This window comes from Culex pipiens, chromosome 3 (assembly GCF_016801865.2).
Source record: "Culex pipiens pallens isolate TS chromosome 3, TS_CPP_V2, whole genome shotgun sequence".
NCBI lineage: Eukaryota > Metazoa > Arthropoda > Insecta > Diptera > Culicidae > Culex > Culex pipiens.
Window position 1 is genome coordinate 24,400,578 of NC_068939.1, and position 25,862 is coordinate 24,426,439.

Here is a 25,862-nt window from a genome sequence, read left to right on the forward strand (position 1 = left end):
ATCAACTCGTCAAAGTCAACCACTTGACAGCAACGCACTGCGAATTCCTACCAAAATCTTTAATTTCCCAACCCCTTGACACACTTTACCCTTAAGAAGCCGGCTCACACGCTGAATCCGTAAGGAAAAGCCGTAGAAGTATCAAAGCACCGAGATCACTATCGGAGCAAGTGGTTATTGCCAAGTTTTGAAGTTGGTTTTCCCCGTCTATATGACATCGGTGGCAACAACAACAAGCCCATAAGCCGAAATGGGTCTCATATTTTCACCAAGTACACGCCACCAAAAGAATTCCTCACGAGCTTAAATCTGATCCGCTGGTTTTGCCGTTAGGTTAGAACCTTCCCAAACGAGGCACTAGATCAATTAAATTGCCACAGCTGTGGAAGCTGTGCTTCCGATGCCACGAAGATCTTGCGGTGTGGCGAACCTTCGTGATCAAGCGATTCTTGTTTGCTCAACTCGGATTTATGAGAAAATGTGTTAAAATTGCATAATTGGCTACTGCTCCACCTGGCCGGATCATGATCATGATGGCTGTGCATAATGAAATTCTGAGCAGTCTCTACGTCTGGAAAAGGTCGAGTCTCGTGTGATTCAGCTTCTGGCTCCGCGTGTAGGCGTTTTTTAAATTAATTCAAATCTGTGATCTACGATGCAAAGTGCAGAGGGAGGTGTGGTCGACTGAAGGAAAACTGTGAAGGTTGTTTTTATGTTTTACAATTGCAAAATAAGTTGCACTTTTTACGCGGCGTAAGAAGTGGAACTTATTCTTGAGCTTTTTATTGTTTCTTTTTTTTTGCGTTTGCTGTTTTTTCTTCACAAATAAATACAAAAAGACCTATTCATCATATGTACACAATTAGACTCGTTTTGTTCTGTGCTTTTGTTTTGCGTCTGCTGATTTTTCACATGCACACACACTCTGGTTGCTATTCTCTCTTGAGATGATGACTTCGTTTGAGGGGGTGGTTGAATCTCAGCGGAAAATCCGCGCAAGGAAAACAGGTTGTAGAAAATTAAAAGAGGAAGACTGTTGTGGTGTGTTAGAGAGGTGTGATGGTGATGGGTTTTTGGGTGGCAGTCGTCCTAGCACCGCTTAGTGCAGGTAGCTGTGGGCATAACCCAGAGGGGCGTGGTAGGCCGGGGCGGCAACGACGGCTGGGCCATGGTGAGCGTAGGCCACAGCTGGGGCGTGGGCAGCGTAGGCAACTGGGGCGGCATAGGCGACCGGGGCCTTAACGGAGACCTGTTGGGAGAGACAAACGGGAGATTTTGAGGAATAAAGTCAAAAGAAAATTTTCAAGATCAAGTTGCACAAAAATCCACCCAATTGTTGGAACCTGCCAGCGCAAGAACTGGTTCGCGATGAATCGAAATCATTAGGCCTATTCAAACGCTTCTGTCCCCGCATGAATGAAGCCATTCAGTATTGTTTTAACCTTTTGAATGACATTGTGTGAGGCACTCTTTGATGTTTAGCGAAGCATAAAGTTCAGCTTGTTGGCTGAGGACGTCAATGCAAGGCTAAGTGACGAACCTGTTCAAATAAATACTACTATCTTTTGATTTGTAATTTTTTTTCATGTTGTTTTTTACAGTTTTTGAAATAAAATAATTAACTTCTCAAACCAATTGTTTACCACCGACCAACATGACAACCATTAATCATTAAATTGACATTTTCGCCCCAAACCCCTTCTCGATCCCTCAAACAACCTCACATCCCCCTCTTCAGCCGCAAGGGGACAGCAGCATAGCCAATTTACTCATCAAGCTAAACAACGGCAGCCAGATCGAGCCAATTGACACCCTCGACCTTTTCCAACCCCAAGCCGAGAGCAGCTCGGGCAGGAGTTTTCCCACCCCGTGGAGGGATTTTAATGCAAGTCGTGACTGTTGCTGGTCATGTTGGCGACGGTCTTTGTGCTGCAGAACTTATGGTTCTGGTTCTAGGGGCTTAGAAGGTTTGAAAAGGGCAAAGGTGGTTTAGGATGCCAGGTTAGATCAAAGTGATCAGTGAAAACTGGGGGGTAATTCGATTCAAATTCACACCCTTGTTCATAAGAATGTTTAAAGTCGTTCGTAAAATGAGATTTTTAAATCTTCATGATTTCTTTTCAACTTTGAAATAAATAATCTTTTGTTTAGATGAAATACTAATCATAAACAAAATAATAGTTCAAGCAAATTATCGTGTTATTTTTCACATTCTAATTTGCCCTACAACGCAAAGTTGAACTACTTGAATTTTGGTCACTTTAGAATTAATTAAGCTAGAAATACTCACATTTGATTAATTTAAATTTTACAATTTACAAATGAAAAAAAAATAATTTTAGTTTTTTTTAAGGCGAAATAAATTATAAAAATATTGGCAACGGCTAAATAGCCAAAAATAGTTACATTTGATTCATTTGCATTAAATTATTTACATAAAATTCTTATTTTGTTTTATTTTAATAACTTAAATCCTTTCTGAAATAAACGAACTTTGAATTAATTGAAATATCATAACATTTGAAATGGTCTACAAATAGATTTTTTTTTCATTTCATTTTTTTGCCTAAATTTCTAAATTTAAAATTGTTTTTATTGAAAAGTTCAGGATTTTTTTTGTTTTAAACTACCCAAGTAACATTTTTTCCAGGAGTTCTACAAGAGCTCTTCAAGATAGCTACAGCATAGCAGTTTGGACCGCGGTAGGATAAAACTCTCTTCAAGTATTCTTCCAAACTCCTGAAGAAGTTTTGAAGAGAATTTTATCCTACCGCGGTCCAAACTGCTATGCTGTAGCTATCTTGGAGAGCTCTTGTAGAACTCCTGGAAAAAAATGTTACTTGGGTATAAAAACGGAACCAATAGATTTCGAAATATCGTCAGTTGAAAATAAGGTGACACTAAAAAACATATTTTCATCGATTCGATTTTTTTGTAAGGCAGATAAATTTTATCTCAGATAAAATTGTCCGATTTTTTGAGTTTTAAAGTCAGAAAGGAAATTTTCTCAGGTAAAACATATTTTTTCGGGCGTTATTTTTCGCTTTAAAGGTTTTAAAACAAACTCCCGATTAAAAATTAAAAATAAATTTAATTCCAAAACGGTGCATTCTATCAAACATTTGGTAATAATAGTTTATGAAACAAGTTGTTGAAACTTAGGTAAATGTTAATGAAACATATTTTTTTTGTAATTTAAAAAAACGCATTTTTAATAGGATTTTGTGTTAAACATTTATGTGACTTAGCTTCATCTTTCATAACAAAAACATATTGAAGAATGTTACTTTTAATAATAGTGCTGAAAAGTTCAATTTTTTAGTACCCATTTCAGTGCTAGAAAAAGAGGAAGTAGTTTCACGTTTCAGAACTGCAAAATAAATATTTATGATTTTTTTTACCGACTTTTCGATATTTTACAAAAATGTATAATTCTGGAAACAGATTTTGCACCCTCATGCACTATGGCTTAAAATAGTAGTTTATGCAACAAGTTGCAAAAAGAGGATTTTTTCAGCACGAGTCGTACATTTATCCAACGAGGTTCACCGAGTTGGATAAATACGAAGAGTGCTGAAAAAATCAAGTTTTGCAACGAGTTCCATACAACATTTTTTGCAATTCCAAAAAACACACACTGAGTGAAATTTTATGTCAAATTTTCATGTATTTTGTCAATAAATCGTAATCAAAAAAATGTTGAAAAGTGTTACTTTTCGAAACAAGTGCTGAAAAGTTCAATTTTTTAGCACCCATTTGAGTGCTGAAAAGTAGAACTTTTCAGCATTTATTTTGAAAAGTGTTGCTATTCGATTCTGTTATTTTTGGTACAGAAAAGTAGGCTATTTTGTCGTTCATGAATGACAGGAAAAGTAAGTAGTTTCACGACGGAGTTGCAAAAAATGTTTTTTTAAGGCCAGTAAAACATATCACAAGAATTCTAAATTAAAAAAAAAAACTTATTTTGTGAATCGAACCATTAGTAAAAAAAAGAAATAGAGGAATGGATATTTTTGACAGCGTTACTATTTTTTCTGAATACCCCTAATCTACACCAAATCGATCAGAAAATCCTATCTCAAGCTGCAGATTTTTATACATTTACGTGCCTATTTTGGGAATGGGAAAACTAATACAGCAAAATTGTCATTTTTAACTCAGGGAATGTATCGACAAAGTTTCACCCGAATTCGAAGGAAACAAATTACAAAATGCGTAATAATTTGCAAAAATCTAGCACACAACTTTTCTGTTATTTTTGGCGATGAAAAGTAGGCTGTTTCTTCATTTAAGATCAAGTAGTTTCAAAGCGGAATTACAAAAAATGCTATATTGTTATGTATAAAGCTAAACAATCAATAAAATATTATATGTTCTGTTATATCTGTCAGTTTCTTTAAAGATAATTTTTAAAAACATTTTGCCATCACATTTAAAAATTATACTTTGAAATATTTTGAAATAATTGTAACGTAAATATCACAAAAATAGGAGTTATGAACAGAGAGTTATTTTTTATATTTTTTTAAAACTAAGATTGTTCTGGCAGTCAAGTTTTCAAACAATAAAACTTCAAAAAATGTTCATACTGAAACGATAGTCGAAAACTTGAAAAAAGCACATAACTCAGATTTCAATGTTTGAAAAATAAAAAAAACATTCAATTTGATTTGAAAAAGTTCTAGTCCAGGACATTCGAATCTCCCCGAGGAGGACACCCTCAGGAGCCTTTTCTAGGTCCCCGCACTTACCTTGTAGGTGTTGGCGTACGAGGTGGCAACTGGGGCGACGGCCTTGACGACCGGGGCGTGGTAGGCCAGCGGGGCGACGGCCTTCACGACCGGGGCATGGTAGGCCAGCGGGGCGTGGTAGGCGGCGGCGGCCAGCGGGGCGTGCGCAATGGCGGCATGGCCATAGGCGGCTCCGTAGGCATGTCCGTACGCCGGGGCACCGTAGGCATGTCCGTAAGCTGGGGCGCTGTAGGCCAGGGGAGCTCCGATGTATCCGGCCGAGACGGCGGCGAAGAACAGGGGCAGAGCCAACTGGATCGGGTGGAAAAAACGGGAATTGATTCGATTAGGGTCACTTTGATCACAAACACTTCACAAAAAAAAAAACACTTTGGAACTTCAACTCACGAACTTGTACATTTTGATGGTGTTTGGTTTGGTTTCTCGAAGAGAAGAAAGAGATTTGAACTGTGTGTTACACGTTGAGAACACTGAACTGTAATGTCTTTCGGAGGCTTGATCCTGACTATTTATAGTGGGAAAATCGCAACCCCAACTGCACAGCACCACCTACCCCAACCCGAGAGTTCCCAGCCCAACTCTAAGAACGCCGCAGAGTGAGAGAACGAACCTCCACCTGCCAACCCTCTCTCTCCCTCCCCACCAAACTTCGGGTCGCGCACTAAGAATCGGTTTTAGTAGACCTCTGTTTACACCTCGACGCCGAGCCGTTCAGTTTGGGCCGATCAAAGTGACGACGACGACGACGATTGGCCGATCAACGACGATCGACGTCGGCTTGCTGAGGTCCGAAGGGTAGAGGCTTGTTTTGTTTTGTTTGGTGTGTTGCGCGTGGTTCTGAGTCGGCTGGTTGATGTTATACCGGTAACGCACGAAGAATTGTGATCGGGAGCGGGGCGAGAGGGGGAAAATGTCGAGATCGGAAAAAAAGTGGCCACACATGGACGGTCGGTCGGTCCTTTGGCAGGGTTGCCGATGTGGCGTGCGCGCGATGATCGGTGGGAGGTTTTTCAGAGCGAGGATCCAGTTTTGTGACACAAAAGATAATTGATATTTTTTTTCTGATTTGTAGAGCAGGTATCCTTTTGGGCGGAGTGAGTGACAAATGGGCTGAGAAGTTTATTGCGAGATGGTGACAGGTTATGGCATTGAGAAAGGAGCTGATTGGGGCTATTATTTAATCAATTTTCGTAGTATTAATAAAGGCTGAAATTGTCATTAAAATGCAAATGCAATCATAATTTATTATAAAAGCAAATTTTGCATGACTCGTGCATGGTTTTTGATACTCTAAGATTTGTTTTTGTATTTTGTTGGTCCGAAAACTGCCTTACAAACGTTCATAAGTGTTATAACTTTACAATACATAAACTTCGTCGGACCCTTTTTAGTTACTTTGCTAATATTTGACTAAGTTTTTACACTTTGAATTTCGTTCTAGTTTTTCATCGTAGAAACATCATGTTATTTGAAAAATATGCTATCTTTATTATCTGTGTTCAATTTATTAGAATGTGGAATTGTTCAACAAAAACCTATTCCGGAATCTCTCATAAAATTTAAGTATTAATTTCATATTTTTAATATATGCTTAGGATCGAGAAACGTTTTGAATCGTGATTACATATTTTCTTGCAATAGTTGAACGCCTCTTCAAATCAATAGACAAAAAATTGTGCAATCAGATGCATGTTTTCAAAGTTGACCTTGCTGGTTTCAAGCAAATTGTGTCAAAATCGCTGCTTTAAAAAAATTTGGGCATTTTAAACAAATTTATTTATATATATTTTTGGGAATCTGGAAATAAGCAGATGGATTATTTTTCCTACAATTTTTTTCAGTTTCCCAATTTGTGTGGAGCCAATTTTTTTTCGCAAAATCAAACTATTTAACGATATAAACAATTGTTCATATTAACAGTTCTTCGAACTCAATGTCTCGATTTCTTAAAAAGAAAAAAAATCGAAAAGATCGGAAAATCTCCCGAATATTTTAAATATTTACATTGAAAATCGGACCATTAGTTGCTGAGATATCGACATTACAAAATGGTGGGCTGTTTGGTTGAGACTTCGCAAACTTCAATTTTCCTGTTTCTATTTCTTTATGCCGCTGTATCTCAACAACCAGAGATCCAATCTTCTTTTCTTTTCTGAACTTTTCAAACAAACAATATATTTTTAGAAATGGTCACTTATGGGTTTTTTTAAATCAGAAAACTGCAAATATTTTTCTAAAATCAAATTATCGGTGGCTATATCTTGAAAACGGAGCCCTTTAACAAAAAATCTGTTGAGTACTTTTCGATTGCATATTCAATTTTACATTAAAAATTGGGGTATTTTTTTTTGGTATGAAATTTCGATTTTTTCCAAGAATCACCATTTTTTCAAAAATTTCTAACTCGGCGGCAGATTTTTTGACCATGTTTCTCTATAGCTCAAAAGTTGCGGATTTTTGTCCGCTAAAACATATCAAAAAATCTCAAAAATCTAAAATTATGTATTTTGGGAAATTGAGTCTACATTTTTTTCCGTGTGCCTATTTTTTTTCTCAATAGTCCTCAACAATACCTACAACTTGGCCAAAGACACCAAATTGATCAGAAAATTCACTCAAAAGTTACAGCTGTTTGAATATTTACGTACCATTTTTGTATGGACAGCAGTCAAAATTGTATGGAGACTTGTATGGGCGAACCAATGACACAAAATAACTTCTTTGGTCATAGGGAAGCCCCCATAAAGTTTGAGCCAAATAAAAAAATACAAAAAATAAAATTGGTCGAAATCAGCCGATTTCGTAGTAAGTTGTTCTACTCAGAAAAAAAATTGATAATAAAAACTTTTTTCACAAAAAATCAATCTCCCAAAATCCGTATTATTTTTATTTTTGATTTTTTTTACGTTTTAGGGGTCAAAATCCCGCATCTTTTAAGCCATTCAGAAGTACCAAAATTTTGCCGACGAGTTATGATTTTTTTAAATAGTAATTTTTGTAAAACATTTAAACTTAACAGTACTTAACATTTTTTGACCTCATTTTTTATGTAAAATCGAATTTGCAATCAAAAAATACTTAAGGGGTTACATACATGTAGAAAATCACAAAATTTCATATAACAGAAAATTTATTGAATCCACTGAAACATGATTTTCAATCACTCCTGAACGTTTTATGAAGATATTACATGGTTAAACTGAGTTAGAGGCGATGTTAAGCTCAACATTTTGCCGTGCGCAAAGCGGACTGTCAAACTTTCTGAGCTTTTTTCTCGAAACACCGAGTTGATTTACGGGTGCCACGATATCTCGAGATGGGATGGACCAAATTGGCAGAAATTCGAGGTGAAGACTCTCAAGACATATCCCGTGTGCATGACGAAGCCCGATTTGGAATTTTTGCTTTTTTAAAAAATACAAAAATCAAAAACTGACGATTTTGCATATGAAAAACACAAAATATTTTTATCTTTTTTTAAAATAAGTTTTTTTGAAAAGCGGCCTTCGCCATGCACACAGGACCGGTTTAACGAGTCTTCACCAAAATTTTGAGCAAATTTGGTCAAGGCAGTGTTAAGATATCGTGGCACCCGTTTTTTGAAACTGCTACCTTCATATAACTATAATCGGCAATGATACAACCAAATGTCTTCATATTTATTTTGATAATAGATGAAAATGTATATTTTAATTCCCTGAAAATAGATTTTAAATAAAATTTAGTGTGTGCTCACAACAACCTCTGACTTTTTTGTCGATTTACATGTATGTAACCCTTTAACTTTTTTTTTTGATTAAGTGCACCGTTTTCAAAATTTAGCTATGCAAATTTTAATTTTGTCTGAATAATTCGGTATTTTTGGTTTTTTTTTCAATAAGGCTTTCTAGGCCCAGTGAAAAAAATATAATTTAACTCAAAAATGACGAACTCCTCGTCACAGTGTCCTGATGCAAACAATGATCGAGCTGTAGCTGTCACAGCCCTGCGAAGTATGTTGGCTGACATATCGGGCAGTCAGTCAAAAAAAACCAGCTAGAAGTCGCCTGACAAAAAAATTTTGCTAGAAAGAGATAGGAAACCTGATGCAAACAAACGTCCAGCTGTCATGTAAACATACTTTGAATGTGTTGGTAAATTTCTGACTAGAAAGCCTTATAGTGTGCATGATTACCCTTTCAGAAATTAAGAGAGTTCAAAAAAAAAATCCTATAATTTTCTCTAAGAAACATTGAAGATTGGACCACTTGTTGCTGAGATACAGCGGATAATAGAAAAAAAACAGGAAAATGGTTTTTTAAGCCTCATTTAAACAACCCTCCATTTTCTAATGTTGTATCTCAGCAACTAATGGTCCGATTTTCAATTTTAAGTTATGAATCGTTCGTGAAATTTTACGATCTTTTCGAAAACAATATTTTGATTTTTTTTAATCACGACTAACATTTCAAAAGGGCATAATATTGAATGTTTGGCCCTTTTTAAATTTGAAAAAAGTAGTTTAATGAACACTGGCACCACTGCAATCCTAGCACACAGTCCGTTGACAAGAAAATCGTGTTTGCCAAAGTGATCGAGAACCGCCTGGCTCTGATGTTGTTGCTTCTGGCGATGCCAGTCAATGGAACCAAGCTAGTACCTTCTGGTGGGGGAGTGACCCACAGTCTCCCCACTCGGCTTGTTCCGACAGTGGTTTGTTGTTGTTAAAGGGTCTCAACGGATCCTCTGATAACCTACTCAACGCCAGCCAGCTGCTGCTGCTTACTGCTTCATTCATACGATGCTGGTTGGGCTTGGGTTGGAGCACAGATTGCAGATCATTTACACATGCTGTTGAAGGAGGGGTTAAGCTGTGAATGGTACAACAAATGAAGTTGCCGCAAAGGGTTGTTGCTGAGAGGAATGGTAATTTTCAAGAATCAGCTGAGCACCAGGCTCAGCTCATAGCCTACAATCATCCAATGATTCGGTACGATCCCACATAATTGATCTCGGCACGAACAAAAAACCACTATAAATTACGAATAATGGACGATCGAAACCACTGAATTAGCGCTGACCAATTTTGCTTTTGTTTATTATTTATATGTATTTTTCCCACCCATCATCATCATCGTCACTACCGTAATCATCAGTCGGACGAAAGAGCATTTCTCTGGAAAAAGCTTGCTAAAGCATTTCTAATTCTTATAAAAATAAATCAAGTTAAAGTTAAATCAAAACTGAATTTCTTTTGACAAAAAATGTTATAACCTTTATTTAAGTTGCACAAAAAAAATAATTCGACTCGAAATTTGAATCAACAGAGAAATAAAGTAACTCAGGAGGTATCGGTTGTCCTCGGCAGTAACAACTCGAAAAAAGCTCCGCGGAAAACCTCGCGCTCAGACGCGACAGACTTCGGCGCACACTCGTTGATCAGCGTTGATCGACCGTGGAGCGCAGACGCCGTTGACGGTTTCGTACAAAGAAGTGAATCGCGGAACAAGTTTAGGCCGCTATAAAATCAGTGAATTGGATCTAACCAATTTCACAAGTCCCCGGTGTGGAATTTTGGTTTTATTGTCTCTGCTTTTTTTTGTTTTGATTTCGAAAAAAACTATTCAACTGAACGGAATCACCAATCAAGGCTGAAATCTAAAGTTATTAATTTTTCATAGGATAACGGTAGCTAGTTGTTTCAAGGATAGTGATGTGGTCATATATTGGATGCGATAGTGAACTGAATGGTCATAACAAGTGTAAAACAAATGTAGCTTACTTAGTTTGACCTGTGTTTAAGTTTAAGAAATATCTTGGGTGATTCTAGATGATCACGATAATCTGAATGTTTAATCTTTCTATCATCAGCAACTTTTCGAAGATTGTTTAAATATTTTAGCGATTTCTCGAACACATGATTTGCAAAACATTAGTTAGTGTGTGTCTGTTAGTTTTTGTACCCTTCCAATCTTGAACAGCACGTTCAAAAAATAAATTTAGGTTAGGCTGGTACAAATATTTTTCAAAGCTCACCCCCCTTCTAAATCGGCCCGTCATATCTGTTATTAAAAAAACTCATAATTGCAAAACAACTGAACTAGTGTAAAATGCATTTTTTTTTACACATTTTTCATTTATTTGTTGAGACTTAGGCTTGTTATTTCAATTCTCATATTTTTTTATTGTTGTTTAGGCCGTTGCAAATATTTTTTGAAGTTTATGTCTCTCGACTCTGACCAATGTCGAGAGGGAGGGGGGGGGGGGGTCATGGTTTCAACATTTTAATGAAAAAAGTGTTTTAAAATCAATTATACAGCTGTTCAGTTGTTTTGTCATCATTGGTTTCCAAAATATCTAAGTATTGACGAAAATTTTATTTTTTTGAGAAAAATAAAATTTTTGCTGTGCGCGGTGTACATTGGAATTTTATATATGGTAAATATGGTTATCAATCCAGAAAAAATGCATTTTAGATTGCTTTCAGTTGATTAGACTACTATTTTCATGAAAATTTTGAAGTTTTTTGGAAAAATATTTTTTTGCCCCCTGATTTTTCATACCAATTTTGAGGGCGACATAAACTTTGAAAAGTATTTGCAACGGCCTTACTCCCCCTTCCCCTAGACAGTCGTTAGATTGATAAAAGAAATAAATCTAAATATTTCTGAAAATTTTCTATGTATGTTTTTTTTTTACAATAATATCATTCAAGACATTTTGAATCCATTTTGTTGATAATTAAATTTGAACTAGTATTCTAGAAAACAAAAGCAGTCTATAATATTTTTGTTATTTGACCAATTCTCTACGAAATCGGTTTTTGTATTTTTAAAATTCGACTGAAACTTTTTTGGTGCCTTCGGTATGCCCAAAGAAGCCATTTTGCATCATATAATTTTCCATACAAATTTGACAGCTGTTCATACAAAAATGATAAATGAAAATTCAAAAACCTGTATCTTTTGAAGGAATTTTTTGATCAATTTGATGTCTTCGGCAAAGTTGTATGTATGGATATGGACTACACTGAAAAAAATGATGCACGGTTAAAAAAATTTGGAGATTATTTATTTAACTTTTTGTCATTAAAACTTGATTAAAAAAAAAAAACATTATTTTTAATTTTTTTATTTTTTGATATGTTTGAGAAGACATAAAATGCCAACTTTTCAGAAATTTCCAGGTTGTGAAAAAAATATGAATTTTTGAATCAATACTGATTTTTTGAAAAATTGAAATATTGGTCGCAAAAATTTTTCAACTTCATTTTTCGAAGTAAAATCAAATTTGCAATCAAAAAGTACATCAGTGAAATTTTGATAAAGTGCACCGTTTTCAAATTATAGCCATTTTTAGGTAACTTTTTTGAATCGTCGCAGTTTACCATTTTTTTTAAACTAGTGCACATGCTTGCCCACTTTTGAAAAAAAATGAAAAGCTGAGAAAATTCTCTATATTTTGCTTTTTGGAACTTTATTGATTCGACCATTAGTTGCTGAGATATTGTCATGCAAGTGTTTAAAAATAGGAAAATTGATGTTTTCTAAGTCTCACCAAAACAACCCACCATTTTCTAATGTCGATATCTCAGCAACGAATGGTCCGATTTACAATGTTAAAATATGAGACATGCGTAAAATTTTCGATCTTTTCGAAAAAAATGTTTTCAAAATTTTTAAACGATGACTAATATTTTAAAAGGGCGTAATATTGAATATTTGACCCTTATAAAATGATTGTCTTGATTTAAAATTCAAAACTGCGACCATTAAAAAAAAGTTACCTGAACATGGCCTTAACTTGAAACGGTGCCTCTTATCAAAATATAATTAGAGTACTTTTTGATTGCAAATTAGATTTTACATCGAAAAATGAAATTGAAAATTTTTTGCGACCGATAATTTCGATTTTTTGAAAAAAATCAGTATTGATTCAAAAATTCATAATTCGGTCGAAGATTTTTTGCACAACCAGGAAATTTCTGAAAAGTTGGCATTTTGTCCTCTAAAACATATTAAAAAATAAAAAAAAATTAGTGATTTTTCGCAAATCAAGTTTTAGTGACACAAAGTTAAATAAATAATCACCATTTTTTTACCGTTTACCTACAATTTGCTGAAGGCACCAAATCGATCAAAAAATTCCTTCAAAAGATACAGATTTTTGAATTTTCATATATCAGTTTTGTATGGACAGCTGCCAATTTTGTATGGAAGTTTATTTTGGCAAACTAATGATGCAAAATGGCTTCTTTGGGCATACCGAAGGCACCAAAAAAGTTTCAGTCGGATTAAAAAATACAAAAAAAAAATCGAATGACCGAAATTTGAGCGAACTGCTCATTTGTTTTTAAACATCTAAAGCAGGGGTGCCTAACCTTTTGGCCCACCATTCAGATCTGATTATTCTGAAGCAGTGGATAATGTTTGATAAAAGTTGAAAAACTGAACTTTTTTTTCATAAAATGATTTTTGAGATAACGCTCAAAAATTTGTTTATTTGATTTATTTTTATTCTTACTGTTTTAATTAAGACAGTCAATATATGTATTGTATATTTCATGAATAGCATTAAGGACCAGTGACTGTTTTGAAAAGAAAAAAGCAATAAACTAAAAAAATAAAAATTTTCGAATTCTCAAAAACAAAAACACCATTTTTCAAAAAAGCTTTAAATTAAAAAAATAAAAGTTTTCGAAATATCAAAAACACAAACACCTCTTTTTCAAAAAAGCAATAAAATAAAAAAATAATAGTTTTCAAAATATCCAAGTATTGAAGAGATTTTTTAATTTTTCTCATACATTGAAATTCCAAAAAAAAATGAAAATATTTTTTATCGAATCTAGGCATGCTAAATATGATTTTAAATGCAGGAAAATGCATTTCTAATTGTTTTTAGTTAGTTAGCCGTCAATTTCCTTTAAAATTTTGAAGTTTTTTGCCCCCTGATTTTTCGTACCGATTTTGAGTGGGTGGAAGTAGGGGGGGGGGGTTGACATAAGCGTTGAAAAATATTTTAATTTTAGAACAAATATCTATCTCTTTACTGTTTCGAGCTACAAATCACTGAAAAAAAAAACGTGTCTTGTTTAAAATCCAAAGTTTCAAAAAAATAGGAGAGGGTTCGGGGCAACTGCTTTGTGAGTTGGCGGTTAAGAAAAGTATGATAGCTATGAGCGGTTTCGTAAATTTGAATTTCACTTCTTCGAATTTCCGCTAATTCGAATGCTCGCTAATTCGAACGTATTCGAATTAAACAGCATTCAACATCAAAACCAGTTGTAAAACTGATGTTGTTGTTTGGCAATTTCCGAACACGTGGTTTCAAGCTTTTGACAACTGTCAGTTGTTCCAATAAGCGAATATGGATCGCTCATTTGAATGGAATTCCATTCAAATTAGCGAATCCGTTCTGCATTTTAACAAAGGTATTAAGACCTTTTCAACGCGTTTAAAGGTTTAAAGTGCTGACAAACCCATTAAAAGTTTTGAACACTTAAGGAGCAATGATGCGACCCATCGTTAGATACGATATCAAAAAGGATTATCTGACAGTCCTAACAAATGTTAGAAACTTTTTTCGCAACGACTGTCAAATTTCAGTTTTCTTCATATTTGGCTTTTCAGTCCGTCGAATAAAATACGGTCAACAAGAGGACCGACACGGATGGGCTAAACAGTACGTATGCTGGCATACTACACGCATTACACAAACACAGGGAAAAAAAACCCCAAACAAAATAACACAAACACACAATAAAAACAACCCACCCTACAGTTAGCTACAAACAGTTGTGCAGTGCAAACTACCAAACAGTAAATGTGCAAAACAAATCAAAATCCAGGACAAATACGTTAGTAATTACACAAAATATCCCCCCCCCCCCCTCCTAACCAAACATATTCCTAATCCCAACAGTGATGTGCAGGAACATAAACAGACGGTTTACACATATGACAAAACAAAACTTGACAAAGAACAACATCCTTGTAAGTACAAAAAACTCACGACTAACACAGAACAAATAGTAATAGCACACTGATTTTTAGTGATCCAGTGAAGAAGGCTTCAAAATATAAGCCGAAACGTCGGTAACGAAGGGAAACGGTTGTTACTTTTATTCGACGGACTGAAAAGCCAAATATGAAGAAAAATGTTAGAAATTTAGAATTTAAGTTACATTTGTGGGCTGGACATTTCATATTGGAAAAAAATTGTGTCAATCTGAGGAAGGTACCAACCACCTCAAGGTGAATAATGTAGCGTTTTCAATTTCAGTACTTCCAATCAGGCTCATATTTGGTATTAAATTTTAGCACGCCGGAGCAAGCTTCTGAATGCCCACAAAACAATCAAATTTGTACGCCTACGCTGAGCAAAATCATACATTTTATTGAACATCGTTAGCAAATTAGCACCATTCAGATCAATTCAAACTTAAGCCAGCCAATCAATTGATCTTGCTAATTGCCCTCTAGAGTCACTCGCGTCCGAGTCGTCCACGTGTCACCTCAGCCTGCCCTCTGACTGGCATTGCCACGATTTGGTCCGACTATCTAAATGTCCGATTTATGGCACAATAAATCTCCAATTAATATTCGCTAGCCCCAATTAAGCGCCGTGAACGCGCACATTTCGATTACGCATAAATGTAAATCATACCACCGCGAGCGCAGGTAGACACGTCAAACGATTGCACACTATCGATCAAAAAACATCTTGGCCAGGGGGACCAGAACGGTCAGAACAAACTGGACCCCTCCCCCCGTCTCGAAGGGCTTGGCGCGTGGCGGCCACGTTCACCTCTCAACGCCGCCACAGCCTGGCTGGTCAGTTTGGCAGAAAGTGAAAAGTTGTCGCCACCATGAGCTGTGTGCCCTCTAGACCGGCAGTCCAGTGACCGGGGTTGTTGAAGCTGCGGTGATTGCGCTCTGAAAATTGCGTCACGACGATATCGGATCAGCTGACGGCAAAAAAAAAAGAACAAATCGATAGAACACACCAAGTGTGATGCACAGTGGAGTTGGGTGAGGTTAAAATGGGCAAAATTACGATACTTTTTTTGAAGTCAATCAAATTTAAATATAAATTGGCACGATTTAAACTTAAATATATGAAAACATTTTTTTGAGCACTTTTGAGTTTCCTAGTGTGTTAATATCATGTCAATGGTTTCTTTTTGAAGCTGGAAAATCATAAAAAATGTGCGTTGGCAGCATCAAAAAAGTACTTTTTTTTTCTTCAACCTCCTGCTCAGCTACAAAATACAGTCATTAGACTTGCTGATTATCATTTTGATCTTGCCACTGGCTGCTGTTGCCGTGTGGACTTGCCTTTGGTTTTGGTGCGTGCAACTCGTTTTCATCAGTGTTTTTGCCGGTGGCTGCCGGCAGGGTTTCGGTCTCAAGTAGCCTGATTAGCACATGGTTTAGTCTGCACCGGACGTGCACGCAAAAGTGCGTTCATGCTCTCTAATGGGGGTTTGGGGGAAAGAAAAAAATATATATTCATGTCATTCGCGAAGAGGTGGGAAACACGTGTGCGTGAACTACATGGTGGTTGCCGTCAATTAGATTATATTCAAATATCAATCAAATTGCGCCAATTTTTGTTGTGATACCACGCAAAATAGAGACGAGAATTTTAATACCGTTAGTGCGGATGGCTATGGGTAAACAATTTGAATTGTTTCAAAATAAATATTGTAGAATTGTTCTTTAAAAGTTAAACAACTTTTTCCCAAAATATGGTGTAATTTGATGAACTCTACCCTAAATGCCAACTGTTAAAAAAAATTACCCAATCTAACACCTACAGTGTTAGTTGTTTGAAGCAATTTTGGCTGATTTTAGCGTGACGTACTTTATGCATGAAGCCTAACTTGTGATAATTTTGTTAGGTTTCGGCCTGAATTCAATTCAAAAATTCTGTTTTTGTTTAATTTTTTTCAACTGGATTTTTTTTTTTGAGGTAAATAATCACGATTTTTTTAGACAAATGTACTTTTTATTGAAAAAATGGTACTAGATCACTAATTGAGACCATTTTTAACTCCAATGGTTTTCTATATTGAAAAAAAATCGATAACTTATGAGCAATTCTCTACGAAATCGGTATATTTCATAGAATTTTAATTTTTGCATTTTTTAATCCGGCTGAAACTTTTTTGGTGCCTTCGGTATGCCCAAAGAAGCCATTTTGCATCATTAGTTTGTCCATTTAAATTTCCATACAAATTTGGCAGCTGTCCATACAAAAATGATTTATGAAAATTCAAAAATCTGTATCTTTTGAAGAAATTGTTTGATCGATTTGGTGTCTTCGGCAAAGTTGTAGGTATGGATATGGAATACACTGAAAAAAATGATACACGGTAAAAAAAATTTTGGTGACATTTTATTTCACTTTTTATCACTAAAACTTGATTTGCAAAAAGCACAATTTTTTTTTATATGTTTTAGAGGACATCAAATGCCAACTTTTCAGAAATTTCCAGAATGGGCAAAAAATCTTTGACCGAGTTATGATTTTTTGAATCAATACAACTTTTTTGAAAAATTCGAAATGTTGGTCACAAAAATTTTTCAATGTAAAATTGAATTTGCAATCAATATGTACTTTAGTGAAATTTTGATAAAGTGCACCTTTTTCAAGTTATAGCCATTTTTATGTAACTTTGTTCAAAATAGTCGTAGTTATTGACTTTTTAAAAAAAGTGCCCATGTTTGCCCACTTTTGAACAAAAAATTGAAAAGCTGAGAAAATTCTTTATACCTATTTTGCTTTTTCGGACTTTGTTGAAACGACCCTTGGTTGCTGAGATATTGCCATGCAAGTGTTTAAAAACAAGAAATTTGTTGTTTTCTAAGTCTTACCCAAACAACCCACTATTTTCTATTGTCGATATCTCAGCAATTAATGGTTCGATTTTCAATGTTAAAATATGAAACATTCGTGAAATTTTCCGTCCTTTTGAAAAAATTTTTTTCAATTTTTTTAAACCAAGACTAACATTTTAAAAAGACCAAACATTCGATATTACGCCCTTTTGATTTGTAACCCTCGATTTAAAATTTTTGAAAATATTTTTTTCATAAAGCTCGGAAATTTCATGATTTTTTCATATTTCAACATTGAAAATCGGACCATTAGTTGCTGAGATATTGAAAATGGTGGGTTGTTTGGGTGAGACTAAGAAAACATTAATTTTCTTGTTTTTAACCCTTTGCATGGCAATATCTCAGCAACTAAGGGTCGTATCAACAAAGTCCAAAAAAGCAAAATATAGAGAATTTGCTCAGCTTTTCAAAAATATTTTTTTTTCAAAAGTGGGCAAACATGGGCACTAATTAAAAAAACTGGAACTGCGACTATTTTCAAAAAAGTTACCTAAAAATGGCTATAACTTGGAAACAGTGCACTTTATCAAAAGTTCACTTCAGTATTTTTGATTGGAAATTTAATTTTACATCGATAAATAAAGTTGAAAAATGTTTGCGACCAATATTTTTATTTTTTTTTGAATCAGTATTGATTAAAAAATTCATAACTCGGTCAAAGATTTTTTGCCTATTCAGGAAATTTCTGAAAAGTTGGCATTTGATGTCCTCTAAAACATATCAGAAAATAAAAAAAATATAAAAATATTTTTTTTGCAAATCATGTTTAAGTGAGAAAAAGTGAAATTAAAAATCACCAAATTTTTTTTACCGTATATCATTATTTTCAGTGTAGTCCATATCCATACCAACAAATTTGCCGAAGACACCAAATCGATCAAAAAATTCCTTCAAAAGATACAGATTTTTGAATTTTCACCGTCATTTTTGTATGGGCACCTGCCAAATTTGCATGGAAAATTATATTAACGAACTAATGATGCAAAAAGAATTCTTTGTGCATACCAAAGGCACCAAAAAAGTTTCAGCCGGATTAAAAAATACAAAAAAGTCGATTGACTGAAATCTCAGAGAATTGTTCAAATGAAAAATAGTTTAAAGATCTAGCTTAACATTTGTAAAGGAAGTATACAATTTAAAAAAAATAATTTTGACCGTTTCTGAAGTAAAGAGCCTATGTCTGGAAATATTTTTATTACATTCACCAGAATATTATGAGAGAAAATCAGAAAATCCAAGAAAAGCATGCACAAGCGAAACCACGTTTACGACCATTTAAATTGTGAGGCTATAATATATAAATTCTTTAACTATTTTTCATTAAAAACCCAAATAATTTGCGTCCAAGACAGCAAAATCGGTTGAAACGACAAGAAGTTATGAAGTAAAATCTTTTTGAATTTTTTAAATATGTTTTTCGAAAGTTTTTTTTTATGGATCCACCCTATTTTTGTTAAAACCATAGGAATGGTCTGATAAAATATTTGTTTAGTTATCTAGCAAATTTTGGGACAGTTTAAAATTTTCAGTAATAACTTTTAAACGGAATTGCTGTACAACATTCAAAGGAACTGACTGTCTTTTTTTCATTCTTTTAATTAGAGGTGTGCAAAAAAAGAGCGAGCCGCTCAAAGAGCCGGTTCACAAAAAGAACAAACGAACCATGACACACAGCGCCTCGGTTCTTTTTGAAACTCTGGTCTTTAGAAAGAAACTTTCCAAGATGGAATGATTTTAAAAATCTTTTTTTTAATGATTATTATTAATTTATTTCAAATTTTTCAGAACTATGTCACGGTGAACTCTTTCATGTACTAAAATTACTTCAAAAGAGATTTATTTTTTTTTGAACAAAATAAAAAAAAATCATTGCACAACTGATCAAAAGACATATTAAAGAATTACCGGAATACAAATTTGAGCATTTCAAAATGCCTGGAAAATTTTGCCGAAAAAATACTGAATAACCATATCTTAACTCCACTTGCCCGAATTAACTTTGGCATGCATACACTTTTTGATTAAATAAGAATGTAGAGCAATTCTCTACGAAATCGGTCTTTTTTCTTCAATTTTAATTTTTGTATTTTTTAATCCGGCTGAAACTTTTTTGGTGCCTTCGGTATGCCCAAAGAAGCCATTTTGCATCATTAGTTTGTCCATATAATTTTCCATACAAATTCGGCAGCTGTCCATACAAAAATGATGTATGAAAATTCAAAAATCTGTATCTTTTGAAGGAATTTTTTGATCGATTTGGTGTCTTCGGCAAAGTTGTAGGTATGGATACGGACTACACTGGAAAAAATAATACACGGTAAAAAAAAATTTGGTGATTTTTTTATTTAACTTTTTATCACTAAAACTTGATTTACAAAAAAACACTATTTTTAATTTTTTTTATTTTTTGATATGTTTTAGAAGACATAAAATGCCAACTTTTCAGAAATTTCCAGGTTGTGCAAAAAATCACTGACCGAGTTATGAATTTTTTAATCAATACTGATTTTTTCAAAAAATCGAAATTTTGGTCGTAAAAATTTTTCAACTTCATTTTTCGATGTAAAATCAAATTTGCAATCAAAAAGTACTTTACTAAAATTTTGATAAAGTGCACCGTTTTCAAGTTATAGCCATATTTAAGTGACTTTTTTGAAAATAGTCGCAGTTTTTCATTTTTTTAAATTAGTGCACATGTTTGCCCAGTTTTGAAAAAAATATTTTTGAAAAGCTGAGAAAATTCTCTATATTTTGCTTATTCGGACTATGTTGATACGACCTTTAGTTGCTGAGATATTGCAATGCAAAGGTTTAAAAACAGGAAAATTGATGTTTTCTAAGTTTCACCCAAACAACCCACCATTTTCTATCGTCAATATCTCAGCAACTAATGGTCCGATTTTCAATGTTAATATATGAAACAATTGTGAAATTTTCCGATCTTTTCGAAAAAAATATTTTTGGAATTTTCAAATCAAGACAAACATTTTAAAAGGGCGTAATATTGAATGTTTGGCCTTTGTGAAATGTTAGTCTTGATTTGAAAATTCCAAAAATATTTTTTTCGAAGAGATCGGAAAATTTCACAAATGTTTCATATATTAACATTGAAAATCGGACCATTAGTTGCTGAGATATTGACGATAGAAAATGGTGGGTTGTTTGGGTGAAACTTAGAAAACATCAATTTTCCTGTTTTTAAACCTTTGCATTGCAATATCTCAGCAACTAAAGGTCGTATCAACAAAGTCCAAATAAGCAAAATATAGAGAATTTTCTCAGCTTTTCAAAAATATTTTTTTCAAAACTGGGCAAACATGTGCACTAATTTAAAAAAATGAAAAACTGCGACTATTTTCAAAAAAGTCACTTAAATATGGCTATAACTTGAAAACGGTGCACTTTATCAAAATTTCAGTAAAGTACTTTTTGATTGCAAATTTGATTTTACATCGAAAAATGAAGTTGAAAAATTTTTACGACCAAAATTTCGATTTTTTGAAAAAATCAGTATTGATTAAAAAATTCATAACTCGGTCAGTGATTTTTTGCACAACCTGGAAATTTATGAAAAGTTGGCATTTTATGTCCCCTAAAACATATCAAAAAATAAAAAAAATTAAAAATAGTGTTTTTTTGTAAATCAAGTTTTAGTGATAAAAAGTTAAATAAAAAAATCACCAAATTTTTTTTACCGTGTATTATTTTTTTCCAGTGTAGTCCGTATCCATACCTACAACTTTGCCGAAGACACCAAATCGATCAAAAAATTCCTTCAAAAGATACAGATTTTTGAATTTTCATACATCATTTTTGTATGGACAGCTGCCGAATTTGTATGGAAAATTATATGGACAAACTAATGATGCAAAATGGCTTCTTTGGGCATACCGAAGGCACCAAACAAGTTTCAGTCGGATTAAAAAATACAAAAAAAATCGAATGACCGAAATCCTAGAGAACTGCTCGTAGAAAAGAGTTTGTAGAACATATTCTTATTCTTAAATTTCTGACATTTTAGCAGAAATAAACGCAGTTTTGTAAAATTAATAGCAATTTTCTTCAAAACTCTAGATTTAAGTTTGGGTGCTTTTTTCGTCCAATTATTCGAACGTTTTGAAGTGAATCTTCTCGTTTTAACTTTTTTTTTCTAAAAATAATTTCTTATAAAGTCTAATAAAAAAAACATTAAATAACACACCATTCTTTGCTCTTTTCAACCAAATTTATGAAAAAGAACGAAAGAGCCGTTTGAAAGAGCGAAAATGAGCGGCTCCTAAAAACAGCGGTTTAGCCCACCTCTTCTTTGAATACTCTTTCATTGATTATTGATAGCAATTGATTCTAATCCAAAATTAATCAACATCAAATAAAAACCAACCATCTGCTCTTAAACCAGACCTTGGCCGACCTTGATACTGTTCCAGTCGGTCATTAAACACAGCCGCCGTCCGCGTAATTGCCCGAGACAATTGGCGTGAATTATGCTCACGCGCGGTCGTCTAAGGCAAACACTAGTACTGCTGCTAAATACTGCGCGACGGAAAAGACACGCGGGGACGACAATTAATACCATCCTCCAACCTGGCGTAGACTAGAGCTGTGATTTTTCTTCACCTTGTACAGTTCCGAGTTGCCGGGCCTTAGTCATCGGAGCCAACGCCAACGCTAGTCGATGAAGTGCAAAGTGTGTACCGAGGTTTTTGTTTTGACAGCAATTAGCTATAATTTTTCGCTTAAACTTTATTAAATAATTACGGGTCTATCGGCGTGTGAATGGCTTCGAGGGAGGTGGAGTCAACTTCACAGCGGATACAGTCTTGGCTTTTGGTGTGAATGGGCTATAAAAAACGAGTATTTTTAATGCATTTCGGGCATGTGTCTCTTTGACGCGAATCCAATTTCAGCGCCATGTCGAGCGATGTCGTGCTGGGTTTGTTTGGGGTCCACGATTTTCACAATTTGCATACCGCAGCACGATTTGGAAGTCGAGTTCAATTTTTTATTTCTATTCAACGGATGTGAAGTCAGTAGCTGCTGCAGCGGAGGTGAACTCTTAAAAGGCACTTTGATCATGACAACGACCTGGCGACATGGCAGTAGGTCGTTGCTACTAACTCGACTAGTACACAATGGTCGGGGTTGTTGGTCTACCATTGAGAATGGTTCCATTCATGATGTAAAGTTCAAAGTCGAAATGAAGGATTTGAACATGTCTTCAATTATAACTGGCTTGAGGATTTATTATATTGTACTTCTGAGATGAAAAAAAAATACTCCAGATTTTTTTTTATATTTGCAACGACATACACTTAACCCTGGATGGTTTGACACCTACTGTTGTCAAACGAACGGAGTCACTGTTTAGTTTGACACCTCTTTTACACGGGGTTCACACACACTAACAAGCGTTTGTTTCGATAGTATGCGTGAGCGCCGTGTTTAAAGTTACAGTTCGTCACTTTTTAGTTTGACTTTGTCAAACCAACGGGGTGCAGACTAAAAATTGTCAAACGAAATAGTGACCAAGCGAAACGAAGTTGACTTTATAGCTGTCGGCCACCATTGCTAGTACCAACCACTAGTGTCTTCCTTTTATCTACAAGGACTTCGCCGCCCTGGGCTCCTAAGTGTATGAAAGTATGGCACGGAGCGACGGCGCCGAATACCCATATTTACACAAAGAATTTTTAGAGCGCCCGCCGCGGGATTCGAACCGGCGACCTCTGGATTGTGAGTCCAGTGCGCGTTCCGATCGATCCACACGAGCGGGCAGTGACCAAGCAGTGTATCATTTATTACCTACTCATCAAGGTTGCTTACGATAAAATTATCGAGGTTCGATAACGATAATCTATCGTTATCGTTATTCCGATAATTATATCGACGATAATGGACGACATTAAATTACATTAAATATATTTCTAAAATTGATTCAAACCAACCAAATTATCTTGAATTTTCAAGCTTCCTGTTAGTAAATATTTTTTCAATAATATGTTAAGTTTCAAAATATCAATACTAAAAAAACACAAAATATCGTATATGGGTATCAAATGATTCGAATTTTTGCATGCATTTTCACTGTTTTAGGGTTTGTTTTAATGAAATACTCAAATTTAAACAAAATACAGTATTTTCTCGAAAATACTCAAATTTTTATAATTCGCAATATGGCTATCAAACGATCCAGAATTTTGCATGCATTTTCACTGTTTTAGAGTTTTTTGAACAAAATACTTAAATTTTACAAAATATCGTATTTTCTTGAAAATTCTTAAATTGTAGAATTCATATTATGAGTAACAAATGATTTTAAATGTTGCATGTATTTTAACTGTTTTTTGAATGAAATACTTAAATTATAAAAAAAAAAAACGAATTTTCTCGAAAACATTCAATTTTTTATAATTCGCAATATGGGTATCAAACGATCCGGAATTTTGCATGCATTTTCACCGTTTTAGAGTTTTTTGAATGAAATACTTAAATTTTCACAAAATATCGCATTTAATTGAAAATTCTTAAAATTAAGAACTCGCACTATGAGTATCAAACGATTTTAATTTTTGCATGTATTTTAACTGATTTTTGAATGAAATACTTAAACTTAAACAAAATACTGCATTTTCTCGAATATATTCAAATTTTTATTATTCGCACTTTGGGTATCAAACGACAGTTTTAGATATTTTTGAATGAATTACTCAAATTTTCTTAAAATACCGTATTTTCTCGAAAATTCTTTTTTTTTTGTATGATTCGCAATATGGTATCAAACAATGATATATTTTTTTAAATTTTAGTGCAGCAAATTATTATTAATTTATTATTTTAACGCGAAACATCTGGAAACCATACGAAGAAGCAAAAAAAAACTTCAAAAAAAAATCTTGTAAGAACAATCACCTAAATTCCAAAATTATAAAAATGTTCTTAAATACTTTCCTATTTCTTAATTGATCTGATTTGCTAAACTTCAGTCAAGTCGGAATTGAATCATTTCCATAATTTTTTCTAAAGCAAATCGTGTTGGTAATTTATCAACCAAATTTGGTAATGAATTATCTAAATATTTATTCAACAGATTTTTAAAGTTTCTGAAGTAAATTGCATTAAAAAACTGTTGGGCATAAAGTTTTACTGGGATCAGAAAGCTACATTGATACGATTTTGTTTAAATCCTAGCATAATTTTTTGATTTGATAAGAAAACCGTGTTTTCTAGATTTTTAGTTATTCAGTTACCGTCTTTAGGGGTGACATTGAAGCTGAAATTTGTATGACCCAATGTCACCCCTGATGACGGTATTAAGTTTTTTTGTCAGAAATGTTGGATTCTCAATAATTAAAAAGATGATAAATTTTTTGTTATCTTTCAAAAAATTTAAAATAATTGAAAAAAATTGACGGAATCTTGGAATTTGCTTATCGAAATTAAAATGTTAAAATATAAAAATCTTGAAGAAATGTTAAAATCATTAAAATATTTTCAATGTAACTCACGACTTATAACTTCTAAAAGAAAATTTTAAAATTAGGTTTTTTGAATAAGATGAATGGATTAAGAGTACAGTAGTTTAAAAGATGTCTTCGAGTGAAATAACTGTTCAAAATGAAACCCGATGCTTCGGTTGTACGGATTTTCTAAATCAATTATGACACTTTAAATGGACTTCTTCATTATATCTCTGCAGAAATCAGTTATGTAAAATGGCTTCCTTGTCTAAATGAAATTGCTCTTTCAAAACATAACTTTCAAGCGTTTTTATTTAAATACATACAATGTTGTGGTATAACCTAGAATATTTTTTGCTATTTGATTTCAACTTTCCTGAATGTTCAATCAACTTTTTTCCATTCTATCAAACCCGATCAACGTCAAAAGTGTTGTAAGCATTAGCCTAGCATCTGGTTTTACCCCGGCGTTAACTAATCTCGAATGCAGAAACACATACGTACAGGTATTAGGAATTAGTCATGAGTTTCGCCCTTTTGCCAACAAATTAAACAAATTGACTGCGGCGCGAGTTGAGTTCACAAGAATCGTTTAGAAACATCGCACAGGACAACACGGCAAAACCATTCGCTGGGAAAAATGTAGAATTATAGGCTTTTAAATTAAAAGCCCTCTCGGAGTTGGTTCCATTTCAGCCGAACGTTCTAATGCGGCCGGACAGACTGTTGGGCGGCTTTCGGAACCCGGAGAGCAAACGATACAGATCAGC

General features: G+C 34.1%; 1 protein-coding gene and 1 long non-coding RNA gene across 2 annotated transcripts; one reads left to right on the plus strand and one right to left on the minus strand.

The window, feature by feature from the left end:
- Nucleotides 1-704: 704 nt before the first annotated feature.
- LOC120428348 (cuticle protein 10.6-like) lies at nt 705-5,298 on the minus strand. Its single transcript, XM_039593349.2, has 3 exons — nt 5,139-5,298; nt 4,752-5,042; nt 705-1,249 (listed from the first exon to the last, which is right to left on the minus strand). Exons 1-3 carry the CDS (start codon nt 5,148-5,150, stop codon nt 1,100-1,102), a joined length of 453 nt encoding a protein of 150 aa, XP_039449283.1. The 5' UTR covers nt 5,151-5,298; the 3' UTR covers nt 705-1,099.
- Nucleotides 5,299-14,378: 9,080 nt separating this feature from the next.
- LOC120428332 (uncharacterized) lies at nt 14,379-14,883 on the plus strand. Its single transcript, XR_005607075.2, has 3 exons — nt 14,379-14,589; nt 14,655-14,725; nt 14,786-14,883. It is a non-coding gene; the product is annotated as an uncharacterized LOC120428332 (long non-coding RNA).
- Nucleotides 14,884-25,862: the final 10,979 nt, after the last annotated feature.